The sequence below is a fragment of the Rhynchophorus ferrugineus genome, unplaced genomic scaffold (assembly GCF_030347505.1).
Source record: "Rhynchophorus ferrugineus isolate W39M unplaced genomic scaffold, kcgeb_rfMv2 rfM2, whole genome shotgun sequence".
In the NCBI taxonomy this organism is placed as follows: Eukaryota; Metazoa; Arthropoda; class Insecta; order Coleoptera; family Curculionidae; genus Rhynchophorus; species Rhynchophorus ferrugineus.
This window is the reverse complement of record NW_027472581.1, coordinates 17,348,120-17,371,578: the sequence shown is the minus strand read 5'-3', so window position 1 is coordinate 17,371,578 and position 23,459 is coordinate 17,348,120. Positions and strand designations below refer to the sequence as shown.

Below are 23,459 nucleotides of genomic sequence, written 5' to 3'. Positions count from 1 at the left end.
CTACTTATTCATATTATTAGTTTTATTGAAAAATAGTGATATATTTTTATACAACTAGACAGTAACCCAAAATAGCTCAGATTTAAGTGGTCAATAGAAAAAATGGGCCATATATTCTGAAAGAAAATGACGAAATATTATTTTTTTCTCTTGTGGACAGTATAATCCTCTCTCATTCCAAACCAGCAGTAATATACCAAGATTTTAGTATTATATATTCCATGTTAATACTCTCCTATCGACTTTATATCCTAGTGAGAATGTTCAACTTGTTGTGCACTCACCATTGCTAGATTAGAGATTCACACTGCAGCTTTCAAATATAATTTTTCCGTTCTATGCAATGTCAGGTTTATTTAAAACACGTCTCCTGTAGTGAAAATATATAAAAAATATCTCCAATAAATATATTAAGCTGACATGTATTTTGATCAGCGATATCTGTTGGCGAACGATAATCTCTAATACTATCAAACAAACTGTTGCATAATAACCAAACTATTAAATCCAATGGTTTTGGTATTTTTCTACATAAAAATAACGGTTTCCCATTTACAGTTTTACAAAATTTTAGAGTCAACTTTTTACCAACTGGGGTATATCTAGACTGGATCTACTGTTTAACGTTGGCTCCAAACTACGATCCTCGGCATTGAGCCTACCGACTGGCGAGTGACCAAGTTGGAGATCATTCCAGAAATTATCTTATTTCACCCAGCCTGGTTACTGGCCCGACAGAGATTATTTTCCTTGTCGCATTTTTCACTCTTGTCTAAGGACACTTACAAATGTTAAACAATGACAAATATAAATTTACTACTACGTCCCAGCAGAATTCGATCCCGCATCTATCGCAATAGTAGGACTACCGTCCTGTCGCCTTAAAAATCTGCTGCCGAACCCCATAAAACAATTTTAGAAACTTATGGTAACGCTGCTCCATCATATCTCAATTGTTAGTCTTAGTTTCAACGATTTAAAAGTGGCGATTTTGATATCAGTATCAACAGACTGGTCCTCAAGTGCAAGTTCGAAGATTTATTGCCAGAGTTATTAAACGAAAACCTACCCAAAACTTTCAAAGAATTTTCCGAGGGCGTAACAGTTGATGAATTAACTGTTTCGATAAGTTTACATGAGATAGGAAAAATTGATAAAAGGAGAGAAAATGACTACCATACGAATTGGCTGGGAATGCCATTTGGAACTGTTTCAGTATCATGCTTTAATTTCTTAAGCAAAATTGTTTAAAGCAAAATTTCTGAGGCGTGTTATGACTACTACGACAATTCCAAGCGCAAAAGGCCATAGCTTAATCCAATGGAGTCATCCACTTCATCACAAAGCATTGCATTACACACAGTGGAACCAGTAAGGTGTAGTGTATTACAATCTGCTAAAATCGAACGAAAATCTTAATATAAATATCAACCAAGTGAATAAACTAGCAAAATTTTATTTAAAAACACGTAGCATGAAGGAGCTCAGATGGAAAGTTGTGCTTCACCCAGCATATTTACCGGGCATTTGATTACCACTTATTCGGCACGACTTGGCTAGCGTATGGTTTGATTTGGTTTAGCTGAAGAAGAGCGAAAATAAATTGATGATTAAATCGCTAGGAAACCGCTATCGTTTTTTTTTGACATCCTTTTATCTCCAGAAGATCGATCGATTTCTGATAGCACTGATTATGACAATACTGTGTGGCAAGTTTGTTTTGTTCTATGACATTAAATAAAACGCTTTTTTTGGCAAATTGTACTTGCTGAAAACAAAAGCTCAAACGAATTTTTTGTAAAACGTACCATTTCAAAGCACCATGATAAATTATATAAAGACAGTGTGAAAATTTTAAAGCATAATTACTTATTCATATTATTAATTTTATTTAAAAAATAAATAGTAATATATATTTACAGTTAAGTGGCCAATCGAAAGTATGAGCCATATTTTCTGAAAGAAAATTACGAAATATTAATTTTTTTTCTTGTGAACAGTAGAATCCTCTTTCATTCCCAACCAACAGTAATCTAAGATTATAGTATTATATCTTCCACGATGACGCTCTTCTATCTACTTAATATCATTTTGAACCTGGTGGTCCTGACTTACCATTGCAAGATTAGTGCGGAAAAATCGAAATTGGAATGCAAAAAATATATTTTAAGCACATTTTCACTCCATGGTCTTAAAAATTTGTAACAAATCATTTACCTAAAACTTTTCATCGAATTCATTGTTTTTATATATTTTTTTATTTATGGACCAACAAAAATGCTTTGTTTTAATTTAGCGTCACTTAATTTAGACAAAACAATTTTCAAATATAAAAATTCTTTATAATTTTTATTCGTGGACTTGACAATATCTTTCATTAAACCAAGTTTTATATATAAGTATTTATATGTTATATATGTTAACGTTTGATTTACCACAAACAAAGCAGTTCATTTACACACTATTACTACTTATTGACACTATTACTAAGGAGCCTAACCGGTTAAACAATCATATCAATAGTCAATGCTTTTAACAGCGGAATAAGGAATTCAAAACTCGTAATCTTATTTATGTTAGAAAAATTGTCTCACACAGTGTAATTATATGATAATCATTTTGATTCCGAAGAAAATTTTTGAGTGCCGAAGCTTAAACCCATCAGCCTACTCTGTTTATTTCAATAGTGCGAGTATAAATACATTTACAAATAATTTAAAATGATTAATGCAATAATATCTTAGAAGTAGTTGATTTTCAAATGATTGCTTTCGGTTTGTTCAATTATCACCAATCCACATAAAATCAATCAATATTAACATCATCATCATCATCAATTTATATCCGCGGATCAGAAAGAGCATCTAATTTTCAGCCAAGATGATTCTCTTGGTACTGTAGGACATTTTTCCCAAGCTTACAACTAACAGATGTCAGACTATAATAGTACCCAAGCTTAGAATTCACACAGAGGGATTGGCAAGATAGACGTTCGAAAGATGCAACTAACTTTTATTCTTGATTATAATAGTTCCTTTATTCCACAAGCTCTATCTTATAGAAGCAAAAGCTCATGGCCGATTTGGTTTTTTGCTTCATTGATAGATGTCACTTTTTCTCCAGTAATACCGATCTCAAGTACTTAAATTCCTACACTTTCTCAATGGATCCCGTTGGGATTTACAAAAGCAGACGATTAGTCAGTTTTCAATACTGTGCTCTTTTCCTCATTAATTTGCAAACCATATGGATGAGTAATACGAATTATATCATGAATGATACAAGAAAACTCAACATCATCGTATGTCAACGAACATCAGGTCAGTGAAGGAGTTTGTAGAATTATATTGAACAACATGTCTATTTTTAAAAACCTTTCGCATAAGTTCATCCACTACTATGTCAAAGGGAAGTGAAAAGATATCTTATAGACGAAGACCGTCTTGGATCTCAAATGAATTTAACAAATTAATATGTCTGAAAAAGTTTAAAAATTTTTAGAGAGACATATTCAGTTTCAAAAGGTGCCGAAACTGACGGCGAGTGTATATAATCCATTCGATGAAACCGTAAACTCACTTCATTTAAATTAATGACGTCAAAACATTGCAATATTGTCGCATTAAATCTGAGTTTTAGTTCATGTTGATTCTGCCAAAAAAATCTAATCTAAATAAAATAAAGACACAAAAATGTTATGAAAAATAATATATTTTAACATTGCAGTACATTTTATGTATAAATGTTAATTATATAATCGAAGGGCTAAAACCCTGTGTGTTTTATTATATTTACATTCAACTCTTTCCCTCACCACCTATGAGGTAGAGTTCTAGGCGCGTTTTTTATATAGTGGTATTACCTCGAGGTCTAATCCACCTAATTAACGATTATATAATCAAGTATTTTATTTTTATTATACAGAGCATATTTACCTTTAGCGCTTAGTTCTTTATTTCTTTCGGTGTAGTATTCCTTGTAAAGTCACTTTGATATCACTGCATTTTCCTTAGCTTGTTCTGTTACTACCTGTGTACATCTTTCCTGATAAAACTATATTTATTCACTGCATTCTCCCTAATGCATTTACCATATATATAAGGAGTAGGTGAGAAACATTTGAAGGTATATTATTTGTATAAAATTCAAGTACTTTCATGTAACACTGATATTGTTTTGTCGCTAAAAACACTGTATAATACTCCGTATATATAATTAATAAAGACAGCGAATTGCCAAAATCTGAAACATCGAATAGTCGTTAACATATTTCTACAGTGCATAACATTTATCATGATACTGATACTAATTTTCTAGGAGTATCAACCAATGGTATAGCCATTACAAGATTACTAACTTATCTTAAACTTAAACAATGTTATAAATTTGCTAAGGGACGATATATTATAGTTTCATCATATTTTCAACTTTCAAATTCGAAAAGAAGGTTATTGATAGCTTGGATTATTTTTCTGATTCCTTGATTACTATCATGTGTGGAGACATACGAAGTCGGTGACAAATCGTCACATCTATGTTTATATCATTTAAAATTGGCCGGAAAATCTGATTTATTGTTTTAAAGAACATTATTATTTGAAAGTTTACATCTAATACATTTATTTGCTTACGTCTCTTCAACTATATAATAATGTATTTCGTTCTAAAAAATACTTGCTTATTTCTATGCCGAAAGAAAACTCAACCACCAGTTATGGAGTGGAACCAACCTGTCTAATGAGATTTTTGATAATATTGTAAGTATTAACGGTTATTGGTCATAGCGGTTAAACGAATTTTATGCTTAAAGATGATGAAATTAGCGCCGAAAGCAACAAACTTTGTACAATACTGAACATGAATGATAGCTGCACGAATAGACTGAATTATAGATTGAAACCAAATAATCTTAAGAGGTCGCTATGAATTTAAACTCACAAGCACGCAATATCGATGAAAAAAATAGACAGAAATCGTTATTATAAAAGTAAATATACTCTTCTCAACTAACGCTATAGTTTATAGTAGTATTATCATTTACACAATATAACAGTTACTTGAATTTAAGGCCACTACCCTAACTAACAACCACAATATTTAAGTTAATAAATATTAAATAAAATCATACAGAATAATAAGAATACTTCCATTAATAACCTTAGAAGCCGATATAGAGTTTGACCTAAAAATTATCCGAAACTAATAAACCAGAGAAACAGAAAAAGCAGCGCTAAATCTAAGGACATTGCTTCTATAGCCCGAGGAAAACGACCATATATCCATCATACTTGCTAAACTTCATTTGTTTTATGTGTTCCGCTACATTCCACTTCCGAACTTATCTCCGAGAATATCGATGATGTAAATGAATGGAATGATACATTAGAATTTTCGAATTTAATACGTAGCATAATTAAGTCATATAGTTAAACTATTAAGAACGAATAAATTATGTCATTCGTGGTATTAACTTTAAAAGGATTAAATTGGATATTTTTCTGTCATACTTCTCGCACTGTTGAGAATTATATGATACGATAATTATATAATTTAAATAACTCGAACAATCTGCTTCAATCTATTTTTCAACGTTTCGATAATACTTTCAAAATACTCTTAACGATTCTTAAGTCGAATCAAATCAGCATTAATTGTGTTATTTTGTGAATCACTACAACCACTCGTCAGAGCATAACTGCAGGTTTTAACTTCAGGCTAAATTACTTCAATCTGCTTCAAATTGATATTCTTCCCTTCCTCGATTTTAGACATTAATTTCGCTCTCAGACGTTTATCATCTCTCAAACTATTAGTAATTGTCCTAAATACTATTAATTGCACACATATTGAAATCCAAACTGTTTTTTAACACAAGCTTATTTACTTTGTGTTTCAATAAGCAAGGAAGGAATTTTACCAACCCTTTTTCCTCTGATTTAAACATAAGAGTGCCGGCTTGGTTAACGGAGTGATCTTTCTGCTGTTACGAAAGTCGCGGGTTCGAATCCTGACGGGGCATAGTCGTAGATTTATGTTTATGTTTGTTTAACATTTATGATTGTCCTTAGGCAAGAATGCAAAATCTGACCAGGAAAATGATACCAGTCACGCCAGTAAGCAGGCTGGGGAAGACCGGATGTATTCAGGGATAATTTATAAATTGGTCACTCGCCAGTCGGTAGGTTTAAGGCCGAGGACCGTGGCTCGTAGCCCACCTTAAATAGTAAGCCCAGTCCAGATAAAGCCTGGTTGAAAAAAGGAGATTTTAAAATATATTAAAAAACATAAAAGTATGAAGTTCTAATGCGTCGTAACCGATATCATTCTAACCTTGAAGGCAAAACTCAATTGAAAAAAGATTCTTAACAAAACAACACTCTAAAAAATAGGTCTCTCTGAACTTTTTTCTTAATTTGCAATTGTATGATACTCATGTCTTATTAGAGAGAAAAATATAGTTGCTGAAATTATCATTTTGAAATTTTCGTCGGAATCTGAACCTTTAGAACATCTAGCAAAATTCTGAACTAGAATATGCCTCACTCCATACGGACCATATCAAACAAATTATAATAACATCAAGCATTAGTTATAATGTTAATAAAATATATTATAATTGAGTACCAAAACTATTAAAAAAGTCTTTACTAAAATTATTAATTAAACAATATAATTAGTGTCTTTTACTCTATTTTAATCGCACACTTTTATTATTTACTGTTGTTTTTCATAAAGTTCTTATTATAATATACTGTTTTGACAATGATGGATGGACATACAAAGAAAAAAGTTGCTTCTGCATACATATTATCGCATAATTTCATCCTACCTCTTATATAGGACATTTTACTTATCTACTATTTTACTTGACTTATCTTTGTTTACCTGTCTTTATGGTTAAGTATAATGATGAATATTCTACTCTGCGCGATATAAGCTGCAGTGTCCCAGAAACCAGCGTATGCTCACTCGCATATAGGCAATAAAAGCAAAATAATGTTGCACAAAGCCATCATCAAGCCAATATGGACATACGGCATTCAACTGTGAGGTATAGCAAGCTACAGCAATATTAAAATGTAAAGATTCCAGAGCAAAGCTTTAACGAATATCTTAAAGATTCCTCAAAGCATAAGCAACAGGTATATGTCAGCGTAACATAAAATGTATAAAGAGCATATAAACGAGCTGGCAATGGCTCTGAGTGAAGAAAGAGCGAGTGAACAACAGCACGTGAGGCTCAAGAAATGCGACATCCCCAGTCTTAGCCACAGATTCACGTAGAGGAATGACTTGCGTCCACAAATGAAAAAAACGAATAATTTTAGAAGCTGGTCAAATACAGTGGTTTATTCTTTCAGACCATTTATAGTCGTTTCACGTTTCAGACGCAGAATAAAGAAGAAAATAAAATTATAATTCTTATAATATAGTTAACTTAATCAACATCTAAACATTTATAAAAGTTGATATTACATTATATATGCATAATTATATTTAATAGATATATTTTTACTATTTTTAAAGAAGAACATCAAAAAAGCAACTCAAGATATATATTTTTTGTCAGAACATTTTTTCAGTCCTCTCTGGCTCTTTTAAATCAACAGCACTGAAATCATAACCTAAAAACAAGCCGGATTCAGCCACATTATAATAATAGCGTTCGAAAAAATATATCACTTTGAACAAAACCCTGAAACTAAAGTAAACCGAGATAAAATTCTACCTGAAAACAAAATAGCCCCCGGTGACTCATTAAACCGTATTTAACAAAAAAAAAAAATTAAAAACCACATACAAAGTAAAATTTTACGCGTTCCTCGTTTCTCGCAGCTCCGTTGTACAATGTCGGTCAAATTAATTTTAAAGTATTTACCTAAATTTTTTATGGGTTTTAGTAAAATTGGTTTCCATTTTGGCTCGAACAGTGAACAGAAAATGATGGTTTTGATTTTACTTTTCTTAAGATCAGTTTGGTTAAAATACATTTTGACATCGACTATACTAACTCCAGCTTATAATTTATTTCTTACAAAATCGTAAATCATATTTTCATGAACTATCCTTCTATCCCTGTAGTGATGAGTTCCAATCCTGCTCGGAGTATAGGCGATTCAGTTTATGATTCTATATAATTATTTTATATTTATAAGCAATCATACCACTCGCACTAAATTATAAATTAGGTAACTTTAACATTCAACAGGAAAACCCTGTTTTCATTGAACATTTAATAAAGCCAAGCAATTATGTGTGCAGCCTATCCAGTAGATACCCAACAAAATAATGCACTGATGCTAACGCCATGCAAAATTTATGACGTCAGTAATCAGCGTAAGCGTCGCAATATTGCTACTCGAAGTTATTAAATAGAGACGCCGGTTTTTAACTGAGAATTTTGTAAACATTTGACAACGGGGTCGATCTGTGCTAACACAAATCGATTTTTTTTATATATATTTTAAAGTCTCCTTCTACCAACTATGGGTTTATCTGGACTGGGCCTAAAGTTTAACGTGGGCTCCGAACGACGGTCCTCAGTATTAAGCCTACCGACTGGCGAGTGACCAACTTTAGAAATCATCTCAGAAGACATCCGGTCTTACCCAGTCTGGTTACTGGCGTGAATGGGATCATTTTCCTTGTCTGATTTTACATTCTTGCCTAGAACATTCACAAATTCTAAACAATCACAAACATAAATTTACGATCATGCCCCAGCAGGATTCCAACCCACGGCTGTCGTAACAGTAGGAGGACCGTCCCATCGCCTTTACCACTGCGCCACCAAGCAGCCACAAATAGAATTTTATAGAGGATACATTAAAAATCATCGTGGTCCGGTAGGTTTAATGTAGTGCACTGGCGCGTGCGTCCCCTCTGTTAGAAATATTTGAATACATTATACCAAACTTCTGATATCGGCATAGTATTAGTCTTATGACGTAAAATATCATCTGTATTATTTTTCAAATTAAAAGGTAATGTTCATAAGTTTTATATTAACTTATATATACCATACAGGTATATATATATAGTAAAAATGACCATCTTAAAACAAGATGACATTAATTTACAAAACATTTTATAGAAGAAGGTAAAAAAGATATTAAATGTCTAATTATAAATTAAGGGATATAAAACAACGAATCTTAACTATTCCATAAACATTTATTAATCTACCACATATTTGGATAAACAAATGTATTATATAAAGTGATATAACAACTTCCTTGTAGATACATTCTTTTATACTTCTCGCACTATTTACTAGTTAATTACAATACAATCAAAGTTGCAATAAAACATTTTTCCAAATAAAGGCAAAGTTAATATATTTAATGGGAGGTTCACACACTAAAAAACACCACCATATTTAATGAAATCAAGACTCAAGTACTTAAAAACTCAATGATGTTAATATTTTGTGTCTTTTTAGTATATATATATATATATATATATATATATATATATATATATATATATATATATATATATATATATATATATATATATATATATATATATATACTAAAATAATACCTTTCAAGTATTTTCTTTTATTTCCTATTAGATCTGCTTTTCTTTAATATTTTGGCAGATTACTCTTCATTATCAACCAATCATACAGATGTAGCAAGTACAATACTTTTCCAAATAACTACTTCCTCAGGAATAATGGTATTCAATTTGTTGTTTCAAATTTTTATATAGTTGTATATTAAATTTCTTGACTTCTTTTTGCCTGAAAAATTATTTAAGCAACAATATTTTTTGCTTTATCGTCCTGTGCCTTCCAACTTTCAAAGCCTTAAATACAAATTCTTAAAATAAAGATTAGATTGTTTAACATTTATATTATGAATCCAACAAAGATACTGACGAAATTCAGTATGTATGGATACTAAGATCATTATGTTGGGGACACAGAGAAGGCAGATGGTCCTTTTTGTCATTGGCTTTAGTTGCGCAGCAAGCTCATAGTGAAACGCATATGTCTTTTTCTACAAAAATTTTCTACACTAGAAAATGTAAGTCATTTAATTAATTTATCCTATTTCTAACAACTGAAATTAAACTTACCTTTGACCCTCCATTTTTATAATCGTATTAAATCGCATTAAAAAGTAAAATTAAATGTACAATGTTAAAGTTAAAGGTCTTCTTAAGTAAAGAGGACCGTCAAAATATAACCTTATAAAAAGCAATATTAAAAACATTAACAGTTAAACAAATAAATGCCCAACGTTTAATCAGAACAATAATATACTGCTTGCAATACCATGCAGTGTTGCCAAATCTACAGGCTAGAACTATACTCTATTTTTATTTTTTGTTTCAAATCAAAATATACAAATTAATTTCGGATAGTCTTGTTAAATATATTATTTTTTCAAAAATAAAATATACCCATAAAGCCAATAACTTAGCTGTATATTTACGAACAATGACTTTTATTATTTTTGATTCGGTAACATATTCCGACGCATCAGACAATTTAAGAGAGACAGTTTTTAACTGGAGTAATGCTAATTAGTAAAATGAGAATGAAATATTCGTTCTGGGTTTACAGCGAATTTCACATTTTTTCAAACTGCATTTGGCAGTATATTCAACGCTATCTGTTACAGACATTGATTGTTTTAGTGGAAGATTATATTTTAATCTTAGTTAAGGATTACTTCTTTTTGTTAAAAATATAATTATCCAAATTCGCAAACTACATATTATTTATTTTATTGTTAAGCAAAATTTCCTATTAATATTTTACTTTGTGAGAAGTGGATCCCTTATTTAACATTAAAATTGTATATTTCAAAAATATAAAGTTTTATCAAGCCAACGAAATAATTTACAAGAATACCCCACCAAAAAGCTGCCTGGATTCGAAATTAAAATAATCTCTCTAGCATTCGGTTGTAATATATAGTCGGCTATACTCCAACGAAGAAAAAAGGAGTTTTTTATTTGTTTAATTAAGAAACTCTCGCGGTTGGCTAAAGTTCACTGATGAAAACCCACAGCTAATATAAACTTTAATTCCGATTTAATATTTGAGTTTCATATACTCAGATATTGTGAATAATTTAAGGACGTTTTTAGTCGAAAATTATCAAATTTCTATTTGAACGAAGAAACTTATTTATTACTAGCAACTTTCTCCAATCTGTTTACCTATTAGAATTATATTTAGATTGCTCTTTCTTCCAATCAAACTTTCCCTAGAAATATTAGGCAGGGGTGTCTGCTGTTCGTAAACAAACTCTACATTCATTAATAATGCTAGACCAGTAAAAAATAACATAAGCTCAAAATTTACTTTTGAAATTTACAAGAGTGGAGATTAGAAATTTACATGCATTATAATATCCCCTCGATATTATGTTGCAAAGAAGACACAAGCACATGCATGTTATTCTAAGAGATTCTTAGGATTTGTGACGTAATTTTTATATTTTTGGGTGCGGCAAATCCGAATATGATATTTATTCATTGTTGTCATAAAACACAATTGAAAAGTCCCCAGACTACCATAGTGAAACACATTTTTTCTGGCAAAATTATTTTTTTATTCAACATATCAACCCTTTTATCAACCCTTCAAGGGTGATATACTGATTGTAGCGACCCTATAACTTTTCGATACCTTTTTTTGTAGTACGATCTGTCCTTTGCTTCAAAATAGTCCTCAGTTTCCGCGATCACCTCTTCATTCGATGAAAATCTCTTCCCAGCGAGCATTCTTTTGAGATCTGAGAACAGGAAATGGTCGCTGGAGGCAGATCTGGAAAATACGGGGGATGATGAAGCAATCCTAAACCCAATTCGTGGATTTTTGCTATCGTTTTCACTGACTTGTGGCATGGTGCATTGTCTTGGTGAAGCGGCACTTTCTTTTTCTTCAAGCGCGGCCATTTTCGGCGATTTTTGTCCTTCAAACGGTCCAATAAAACGGTTCCTTTATCAAGGTAGTTAATGAAAATTATTCCATGCGTATCCCAAAATACAGTCGCCAAAACCTTGCCAGCCGACTGTTGCGTTTTCCCACGCATTGGAGCGGGTTCATCGTGTACAGTCCATTCGGATGATTGGTCCTCGACGCAAAATCATGGAGCCATGTTTCATCCATTGTCACGTATCGACGCAAAAACTTGGGTTTATTACGCTTAATCATCTTCAAACACTGCTCCGAATCATCAACTCGTCGTTGTTTTTGGTCAAAAGTGAACTCGCGCGGAACCCACTTTGCACAGAGATTTCTCATACCCAAATATTCATGAATGAGATGATATACGCGTTTAGTTGTTATCTTTAGAGTGTTTGCTGCTTCATTCATTTTCAATTTACAGTCATTCGAAATCATTTTGCGGATTTTTTTAATGTTTTCGTTGGTAACAACCTCTTTTGGGCGTCCACGGCGTTCACCATCTTCGGTACTCATTTCACCACGTCTAAACTTAGTATACCAATCATTGATGGTTGCTTTTCCTGGTACAGTGTCCGGAAACACGGCACAAGCCTTCAAAGAACAATATTTTATCAACAGGCGAAATTCTTTTTTATCCGTTTTTTTTTCGCAATAACAAAAGTTGCTTCACTCAAAATGCTATAATTCAAATTTACTGTTGTATTGCAAACTAATGACCCGACAGCTGTCCAATTTATACACGCAACTTTTGTGGGTTAGAGCTAACTAAAATACATATGAATTTAATTCTAGTAGTGCTATCTATGTGTCAGGCCAGGGACTATTCAACTGACCTGTTAAACTAGCCATTATATTAAATAAAATAGAATAAATAATTTCCCGTGTTAAGATCATCTTTTCTTCAATATCCTGGCGAAATCCTTCACCTTGATCTTCACGTATCCCGAATTTGCTGAAAAATTAAGTGGAAATGAACAAAATGTACTTTTGGCAATTTGTTTGTGAGTGAGGGCCTTTATGATTGCCTAAAAATTGTAAAAGTTATATGTGTGTGACGAAAACACAATACTTAACCTTTGCTTCGGAGATCCCAGAAACTTTGAAGCTATTTATTTAAAGCAATCTCCAACTTTGGGAAGTGATTTTATAAATTATTTCATTAATAAGCTCCCTCGGTGGCCTACTCTTTTTGGTCCAGTGATTTAATCCATCTCCTATAAAAGCAAGGCTAATGAGCACCTTATATCTTTCACACATAGTGATATATTAACTTGCGAAGAACCAAGTCGAAACTCTTAATTATAAGATATGTATAAATATATATATATATATATATATATATATATATATATATATATATCGAAGATATTCAGGTTTTTGAATCAAAAAAGAAATTATTTGGTTGCTTTATGTAATTATTTCCTCTGCTACCTGTAGCTATAGCGTCGAGCATTTCCATAAGATTATTTATTTCATCTTAATTCAGACTTGTTTAAATTGTCGTGTTATTTACGATCTTTTACCTCAAAATTTTACAGCGAACTTGCCTTGAAATAAATTATAAAAAAATATTAATACCAAACATATCATTGAGAAATAAATACCATATTATTTAATTTTGGTGAAAGAAATGTATTAAAAAGTTAACTTTTATTTATAAAACTAATTCAATTTTCTCCTTTGAACTATTGCTGGTTTTTCTTGGTAATTAAATCAAAACGTTGCTACTATGCACTTTGAAACACAATGGATATCAAATTTCATAAACCAGGTTCATTGGTAATTACTTTTCAGGTTCTATAACAGTTTTGACTACCCATAAGTATGTAATGTTTTGATTTACTATATATGTTATTTAATTCTACTGAAATTAATCTCAAATCCACACACATAAGTTATGTAAGCGAAATAATGTTTTAACATCATTATAGATTTATAATTTTTTGAAAAAGAGTTTTGTATTTGCGAGTTTGGAATGCAACTTTTATTTGCGTAACGCATTATTTGTTTCTTGTTTCATGAAAAGAAGTACGTACAAGTTGTCATGTGCAAGTGAATACTTAAAATGGCCTAAACAGTGGTTAAAGATGCGGAATTGCCGAACTATTAGATGAAGACCCATCATAAACTTAATAACAATTTTTAAAGAAGTTGAATGTGAAAATATCATCATCTGGTGAATGGCCTACATATTATAAGCTGTTAAAACCCAGAAATACAATTTATACTGATTATTGCCGACAACAATTGTTCAATTTTAACTGAGCATTGGCTGAAAAACGTCCACAGCGTGTTCGAGACCATAATAAGATGATTTTGCTGCATGATAATGCGAAGACTCATACAGCAAACGCTACTGCTCTATTAACTTATCTTATTAAATTAAATGTGGCAACACTGAAAGGCATTATTTCTATTTTCTACAATGTTGTATTTTGAACTAGTACATTACTCATAAATATTAATAAGTATCTGGTGTAATGCATAGATGGCACCACTGTACGCCTTTATATTAAGCTACAGGAAAATCACACATAACAAAAAAAACACACGAAAATATTTTATCATAAGATTTATGATAAAGTTGTTTTTGTTGACCCTATTCATAAACTAGATCAATTAACCGGGAAATTTCCAGGAAAATGTTAACAAAGTTTCATCAGCTTAATACGAATTTACAGCGGCGTCTAGTCCTTGCTCTTGGCCGCTCAGAATGGAAAAGTTTCCGACAAAAGTTTCCATTATGTTCGTTTTTAACTCCCAAATTTAATCTACCTTAACTTTTCGCCTTTTTCTCCCCCGCCCGTCGAGTAAATGAAGTAAGAAGTCAGATTTTCGGACTTGATAGCAAGAAGTTTGGAGAGGAATCCGACAACGCTGAAGCAAATTTTCCAGTGAATAAAAGAAACACGGAGCTAAAAAGTTGCTGTCGGCGTTGAATTCAACAGATCGCTGATAAGTTTATGCTTCGAAAGTCTGCTGCAGCTTAAATATGATAACTAAGTAAATGAATATTTAATTAAACAATTACAAACCTCAATTAATAAAAGCGACGGCTAGATTAAATAATGTCATTCTTTGTTGGCTAGAAGTAAATCTGCTTTACAAACAACAGCTTCAAAATAACAACACCTAAAGTTCTACAATATTAATCTATAGTTTATTTATATTTATTTAACATGCACAATGTCCAGTCTTCACTCTAATATAATTCTATTACCAGGTATGTCAATAATTTGTTTTTTGTGTTTCGAATGGATGAAAAAATACATTAACTACAATGTATAGTCAAAATTTATTTATACAAAATACTGCCCATTTGATTCCATACATTTTGTAAATCTCTGAGGCATCAATGCGAAATGTGGTAGTTTTATGGACCCACGTCTGGAGAATATAACGGATGAATACGATGAAAAATCTTTCCTTACTGTTAAATATCTTATTTAAACTAAAATTTTAAAATTTTTCTTGATACCAATAAAAAATCTTTATCGTGTTATATTTCTGAATTATTTTTGAGTTTCACTTTCAATACATATTTCAAAAATATGAAATGTGTTAATATTGATTTCGATTTATAATTTCATAAAACACTTGTTAAGTGGACAGGTAACAATATTTCATTCCCATCGTAAAGTTAACAATCCTTTAAAAGTAATTGACAATATAAAATTTCCCATGTTTATAGGATAACTTCCTAATGGTGATTTGGATAGATATTCGCTTCTTTTATAAAATATATTTTAGCGAATATCGTTCACACTTTTTAAACAATATTAAAATATAATTTATTGTATTTTAAATACGATACGTATTAAAATTAATACTTGATGTATTTTTATAATGAAAAATAGCTCGAAAAGAGGATTACATAACTGCGAAAACTTTCGATCGAACAACTTTAATAAATTGCATTATATCGGAGAAGTATTTAGGTCTCGTTGAACATTTCAAATGCTTCTATTTACATTTTAATTAATAGGAAATTAAATTTTCTAAGCTGGGCCTTTTATCAGTGAAATTGCATGAACGAACTTTCCGAACGTTCTTAAAGGTGGTATTAAATGAGATTCTCATTTTTCGGTTTTTGGGGTATTAATTTTTACGTGAGAGGGTCTCAAATATTAAAAGCCTCTATACTTAATAATTAACATGTTCGCATTGGGTTTAGAAGATTAGCATCTTAAGTTTTTTAAACATTTTCACATTTTTGCATTTAAATTGGCTTGGACCTTATTTTCCACATAATCTTTGAATAGAAATAATGAAACTAATTTAGAATCACAATGGCATATATTTATGACAATAATATAGAATAGAAGCATATAGGAGTTTTTATTTATTGAATTTAAATTATAATTAATAAGATTTTAGTAGAAATAATAGCACAACATTGAATATTACGCCATATAAAGCCACACATCATTCAAAAGTGCTAAGAAACACTGACGTCGCGTAACGTTTACTATCATCATTTTCGCAAATATCCCAAATTTGCCAACAGACTTTACGACAAAATGTGACTGTTGTTTCTAAATCAAAAAAATAAAAATATTATTAATATATTTCATAATATTTAATAATTATATTATGATTAAAATTAATTATATATTGATTAAGTTATACTTTTTGATCTATATTAAGTTGTTATACATACACTTTTAATATATAATGAAACGTTATTGCTACTATTGTATATTTGTATGGGCAAAATTTTAAATAATGGTCAAAACAGTTAGTGAGCACTTATATCATTGATAAAGGAAGGAAGTATTCGAGAAATACTACTCATGAATATTGGTAGAAAATCGAAGCAAATAGACTAAAAATAATACGTTGTAACACAAAAGAGTAAAAAATATAAATAACAAATATACTTAAAATTTAAGCAAGTCTGTGTAAAAAATTATTAAATGGGATTTTCATTCTTCGGTTTTTGGGGTATTAATTTTTAAGTGAGAGGGTCTCAAATATTAAAAGCCTCTATACTTAATAATTAACATGTTTGCATTGGGTTTAGAAGATTAGCATCTTAAGTTTTTTAAACATTTTCACATTTTTGCATTTAAAATGGCTTGGACCTTATTTTCCACATATTCTTTGAGCAGACATAATAAAACAAATTTAGAATCACAATGGCATATATTTATGACAATAATATAGGATATAAGCGCATAGGAGTCTTTATTTATTGAATTGAAATTATAATTTATAAGATTTTAGTAAAAATAATAGCACAACATTGAAAATTATGCCATGTAAAGCCACACATCAATCAAAAGTGCTACGAAACATTGACGTCGCGTAACGTTTACTATCATCATTTCCACAAATATCTCAAATTTGCCAACAGGCTCATCGATGGTGAGCGCATTTTTTACGATAAACTGCGACTATTATTTCTAAATAAAAAAATGAAAATATTACTAAAATATTTCCTATATTTAATAAAGACACCATGTATGATTAAATTATCCTTTTTGATCTTTATTAAGTAGTTACACATACATTTTTAATATATAATGAAATTTTGTTACTACTATTGCAAAATTGTATGGGCAGAATTTTATATAATAGTCAAAACAGTTAGTACGTATATACAAATAAGGTAAAAATAATATATTATAACACAAAAGAGTAAAAAATATAATTAAGAAATATACTTAAAATTTAAGCAAGTGTCAAAAACAAATCTATCCTGTATTATACCAAAACATCTTGTACCAATTAGATAAAATGCAAAACCTGTCAATGATGTGGCTTAATTGTTACTTTTTGAAGGTATGTACTTAATTTTTTCAGAACATAGTCGTTCAGAAGTAAAACCATGTTTTTTCATAACTAAAACAAGATTCTAAATACAGAATATATTAGAGAATAATATACATAATATGCAATGGAACTGAAACTATATTAAGTTTATGAGACGCATGAAATACTATAAACTTAGTAAATATGATAAATACATCAAAATGCTTTACAAGATTTAACCACATTTTCCCAACATTTTTCTGCCATGGAACAGAAATTTAGTTTTTACCGGGGTATTATTATACTGATGAACCGTATATATTAAAAAAACATTAACATGTAAAACTATTGTACAAAACTATTAAATAATTAATTAATAAAACTTGTGACCACACAAAACCTGCAAAGCGACGAAACAACTATGTCACATACAGATATTGAGCGTTCTGGCGCTTATTTCAAATTACATTATTTCAAACCTCAATTTATTCTCCTATACATTTTTTAGAAATATCAATATTTAATAGAAATATTTTGTTCCGAGTAAATTCATTATGTATAATTACAATTACCGCGAAGTAGTTTTTCAAGATTGATCCTCATGATCACTGTTCACTATTTGCACCTGTTTGAACTAAGAGTACAATAGGAAACGAGATAGAGATACGATAAGAGTTTATTGTTTTATCAGTTTTATGGTAATCGACGGACATAATTATTTTATACCCTGAAATGTGGCAGCTACGTTTTGCTTTCAATATTTTCTACTTTCAAATCAGATTTAATTTTATCACGAATCATTCGTTATAACAGGTTTATACAGGTATAACACAATTTTTTGCCAAAATTATTTTTTTAATCAACATCATTCCTTTCAAGGGTGATACACTGATTATAGCGACCCTTCCCCTTTTCAGTGCCATTTCTGTAGTACGATTCGTCCTTTGCTTCAAAATAGGCCTCAGTTTGGATGATCACCTCTTCATTCAACGAAAACTTCTTCCCAGCGAGCATTCCTTTAAGATCTGAGAACAGGAAATAGTCGCTGAGGGCCAGATCTGGAGAATACGGTGGATGAGGAAGCAATTCGAATCCCAATTCATGGATTTTTTCCATCGTTTTCACTGACTTGTAACACGGTGCATTGTCTTAGTGAAGCAGCCCTTTCTTTTTCTTCAAATGCGGCCATTCTCAGCGATTTCGTTCTTCAAACGGTCCAATAATTCTATGTAATAGTTGCTTTTGATGGTTCTTCCTTTTTCAAGGTAGCCAATGAAAATTATTCCATGCGCATCCCAAAATACAGACGAATTGCTTCCTCATCCACCTATTCTCCATATCTGGCTGGGGGTAACTATTTCCTGTTCCCAGAGCTCAAAAGAATTCTCACTGAAAAGAAATTTTCGTCGAATGAAGAAATGATCGCCGAAACTGAGGCCTATTTTGAAGCAAAGGACAAATCGTACTACAATAATGATATTGAAAAGTTGGAGGGTGGCTATAATCAGTGTATCACCCTTAAAGGGAATTATGGTGAATAAAAAAAAATTTGCCAAAAAAATTTGTTCTACTGTGATATGCCGGGGACTGTTCAATTGACCTATTATACTGTTCAACACTTGTTGGTTTATGAGTAGATTCTTTCTTTTTCTATGAATCCAACATTATTTTATGAAAATTTCGGCCACAGTTCTTATATAGTGTGCCGAAAAAATCCCGCTAGTATTTTGATTGCCTGCTGTCTTGGTTATGTGGCGTTTAACTCAGTTTCGCTTTAACCATTGTGTTGTGTAAACGTCCAAATTTTATTGTGAATAAATATAAGCCACAAGGATGAGCAGAAATAGTAACACTATTTATTGAAAACAATCGTCCATGGTAGCGGGACATTTTCCGCGCCCTATGTTAATATTAAGTGCAGCTTCAACAACCTGAAAAATATTTCCGAAAAATCCGTAGCAACATTTTAATAATCAAAGTTTAATAAAATCAATACTTTTATTTTACCATTACCCCGTTCCTGCTCGAAGCTATTAATCGGAGACCTATTAAGCTATTAGACGGAGTTTAAAACCTTCAATTATTATCGCTAATGTTTTGAAGAATTTTGTAGACATTTGACAAATTAGCCAACCAATACCAACGGAAATGGATTTTATAGACTAATTCGGTTACATATTTCGACGCTCCAGACTGCATTCCATCTCTTTTTTAGCTAGAATACTAGAAGATTAACTAACTAGTAAAATAAGAAGGACTCTGCATTTGATATTACATTTGCCGTCATCTATGACGTACATTGCCTGTACAGCAAGCAACAAACACCTTTTTTGAACATCATAAAAAGTTCTTCTCGCTTGTCTCTCTCGGCTTGTTAATCCTTTCCACTTGAGTTTGGCATCCAAGTCATATTTATAAAACAAAATGGTTGACCGCCAAACTTATTCACCGATGTGTTATATATATGCAAAAATAATTGAAAACTTCTGACCACTGATTTAAAAAAAAAACGAAAATTGCTTTATTAAATTAATAAAGTTCTGCACAATGGAATGGTCAGATAACCCACACCCTCGAAAAATTATTTAACTTTGTCCGCTCCCCGGAATCCGAATTGCGTTAAATACTACCATATTTTGGATACCCAGCTCGGGACATTTCAAAGAGTGAGGGGGCGAAATTGAGGTCAAATATCCACGGAAATTAATTCATTCTCCAACAAATTTGCCCCTTACATTTTGTTGCTTTTTGAAAGGGGATAGTAATCGAGACAAATATACATAAAATTAATGTTACCGCTTTATTTATATAATATATTATAGAGTATTAAGTTTCTTGAATGGTTAAAATGCGAACTATTAATATAAACAATTTATAAACAACCTAACTGTTAAATTCGTCTATTTTAACAAAAAATCTTGTAAAACATTAAAGTCTTGTTGGTTATTTTAATATATTGGGACATTAAAATACTTTTACTTGGAACTCATTTAATTCTAAATATTCGAAATCAAGAGCTCCAGATATATTATAATAATTCATTCATTCATTCTTTACAGTTTATTTGTCAAACCTTTGCCCATAACTAATTGAAGGCTTATGTGACATCCAAAGAACCCTGAGAGAAAACTTGTTTTTCTGATTTACTGTTTAGTCAATTATTGAACGTATTTATTGGAACCAAACTGACGGTTTCTATATATATTTCATCAAAAATAACAGTGAACTCCTATCATTAAAAGTTATAATATTGCAACGTCGTATCATCTTTGACTTTTAGTATATTTTCTGCTTCAGATGCAATCTATTTCTGCTTCCAATTATTTATTGACTTTATCATTTTCAATCAGAGTAATCAGACATATTAAGCAGCGATTTGAAATTTATAAAAATGGTTTAAAGCGCCAAAACTACGTTTATCGATTTATAATTGGGTCAAGAGATCAAGAAATTTCAATTGGTATCAAGACGCAGCATTGTATTTCTTTCTAATGAGAATAGAATGAATGATAAAACGGTCTGATTTTAAAACGAATTTAAGAACTGGCAACAAATTCGACGTCAACATGACGTGAGTGCACTGCTCTTTTGGATAGACTATATTTACACGTTAATATTATTGGATTTGATTGCTGATCGTAATATTTTGAGCAATATTTTCTCAATATATAAGTAAATAAACTTAAAATAGACAAATTAGATCAAATAAGTAAGCTGTGAATCATAATCATAAATAGTTGATTAAATAAGGTTATATAATTAACATTGAATAGAATGTATTAGAAAATATGTATTATTGCTTAAAACTAACGTTGGAAACTATCGATTAAAAACAGTTGAAACGTCGATAGTCGCAAAACAGTCAAAAAAATAGTCGACTAAAAATTGGTAAATAATATTTCAGTCAAATGTGCGCTTCGACTTTTTTTTTTCATACGTGACAACGGACGGAGATTGTTTGATTCTCTGTACTCTATAGATCAGTTCATTTAAAATAATTTTAAATTGACAAGTGAGAGTATGTTAAATGGAATGAAATAATGATTGTAAATATATTTAATCGTATTTTAATGTTTGGAAAGTAACAATGACATAAAATAATAAATTTATTGGTTTATTTCTATTTCATTCCAACGAGATGTACCTATTAATTCTCGATTTTTCTTTGGGAAAGAAATGAAAAGAGATAATTACTGGATTCTATGATTATCAAAAACAGATTTTCAATTTGAATGATCTAAAAGTATTTTATATATTTCATTTTAGTGTAAAGAGGAATGGAGTAGTGACCCTTAAATATTTGTATCGTATCTTCATAAAAATATTTAATTACCGCGCCCTTTATTTGATTTATCGTTAGCCAAGAATATTTTAATATTTTTATTCGTCACTTTAATGAAAGAACTTTTAATATTCAATCATAGAGGCACTTACAAAAATCAACAAACTCAATAAAAAAATTCTAAATATATATACAGTCAAAATTATTTTACTTCTTTATTCTATAACTGCTATATTAATCTACATTACTATTTACATTGTTTCAACATATTACAAACAAAACATAAAACCATATATTTCTATATAAGAATAAAATTAACTCAATATTTTCAAGACCCCGGATAGGACGGCAATACAAGATTGTTAAAAATCATTGGAAATATTGCTGTAAAAAGTAGTCGGGCCGAAAATAGCAACTGAAATAATCGGTAGTAAATGGTAGTCAATTACTAAATAGACAATAGTTCCCAACGCTACTTAGAACATGTATTAAGGCGTTTATGGTAATTATGGCGTTTGATTTAGTATTAACCATTTAAATATTCCCAAGTAAATTATTATCACTTTCAACTTCATAATTAAATTATCAAGCTCAAAGTTAAACTTATAACATAGAAATTATAACATTTTTCATGTAATCGTTAAAACTGTATAAATAAATTTCCTGTGTCGGTTATTTTTCATCATGGTCCATTTTTCTTCTTCCTTTTTTTTTTCACGCGAGCGTTATTTTTATTTCAGGCATTACATGTCGGGAGCCGACGTTACCTTCCAAGTTTACGGTCCGAAAAAAGAAGAAAAAAAGGTGAAAAATGTCCTGAATAAGTGGATTGACCGGGGCTACATCGGCAACGTCACCGTGTCCGAGAAGGACAACTCGATAAAAACCGTCCTCTCCATTCAGGTGAGTTATTTTGTTTAAAATTAATGTTCGACTAACGGCGATAATTTTGAATCGAGTGTCCGTAAATTCCGTTAACGTAATATTGCTGTCTTTTTTTAATAAAACTATAAAACATAAAAGGAAAGAGTATAATTATTAACAGTTTATATTCTGGTCATGTTTTTTTTAAATATGGCGTATAATAGCAAGATGAATGAATATATTATTCAAGTTATTACTACATCATGAAAAATACAGGATTCCTTTTCCTTTAAGTAATTTAATATTCAAAGTTCATCAAAAATACATTATATAATGAATTTACAGCCGTATAGTATAAATGTTATCAATACTGCTTCTGTGCAAATAATGAAGCGCATATAAATTGCCCAGTTTGCATTTCTTATATTTATGTGTATATTTCAATTTATAATTCACCTTATCGACGGTTAAAACAAACGATCGGTAAAATATGTGATCTCTCAGGCTTCAAAAAAGGGCAGACAGTTGATGATCAGTTAACGGGAGCTTCTCTATTGAAAAGAGATGAATTGTTAACGTTTCATGAGCGACAAAATAATCACGTCATACATAAATCATGATATAACA

The 23,459-nt window shown here is 30.7% G+C and overlaps 1 protein-coding gene across 1 annotated transcript in view; it reads left to right on the top strand.

Moving 5' to 3' along the window:
* Positions 1-23,459, top strand: part of LOC143190012 (uncharacterized) — a 302,059-nt gene that overhangs the window by 159,135 nt on the left and 119,465 nt on the right. The window contains exon 9 of the mRNA XM_076394062.1: positions 22,709-22,871. Within this exon, the coding sequence (XP_076250177.1) occupies positions 22,709-22,871 (163 nt within the window). The remainder of the gene's footprint in view (positions 1-22,708; positions 22,872-23,459) is intronic.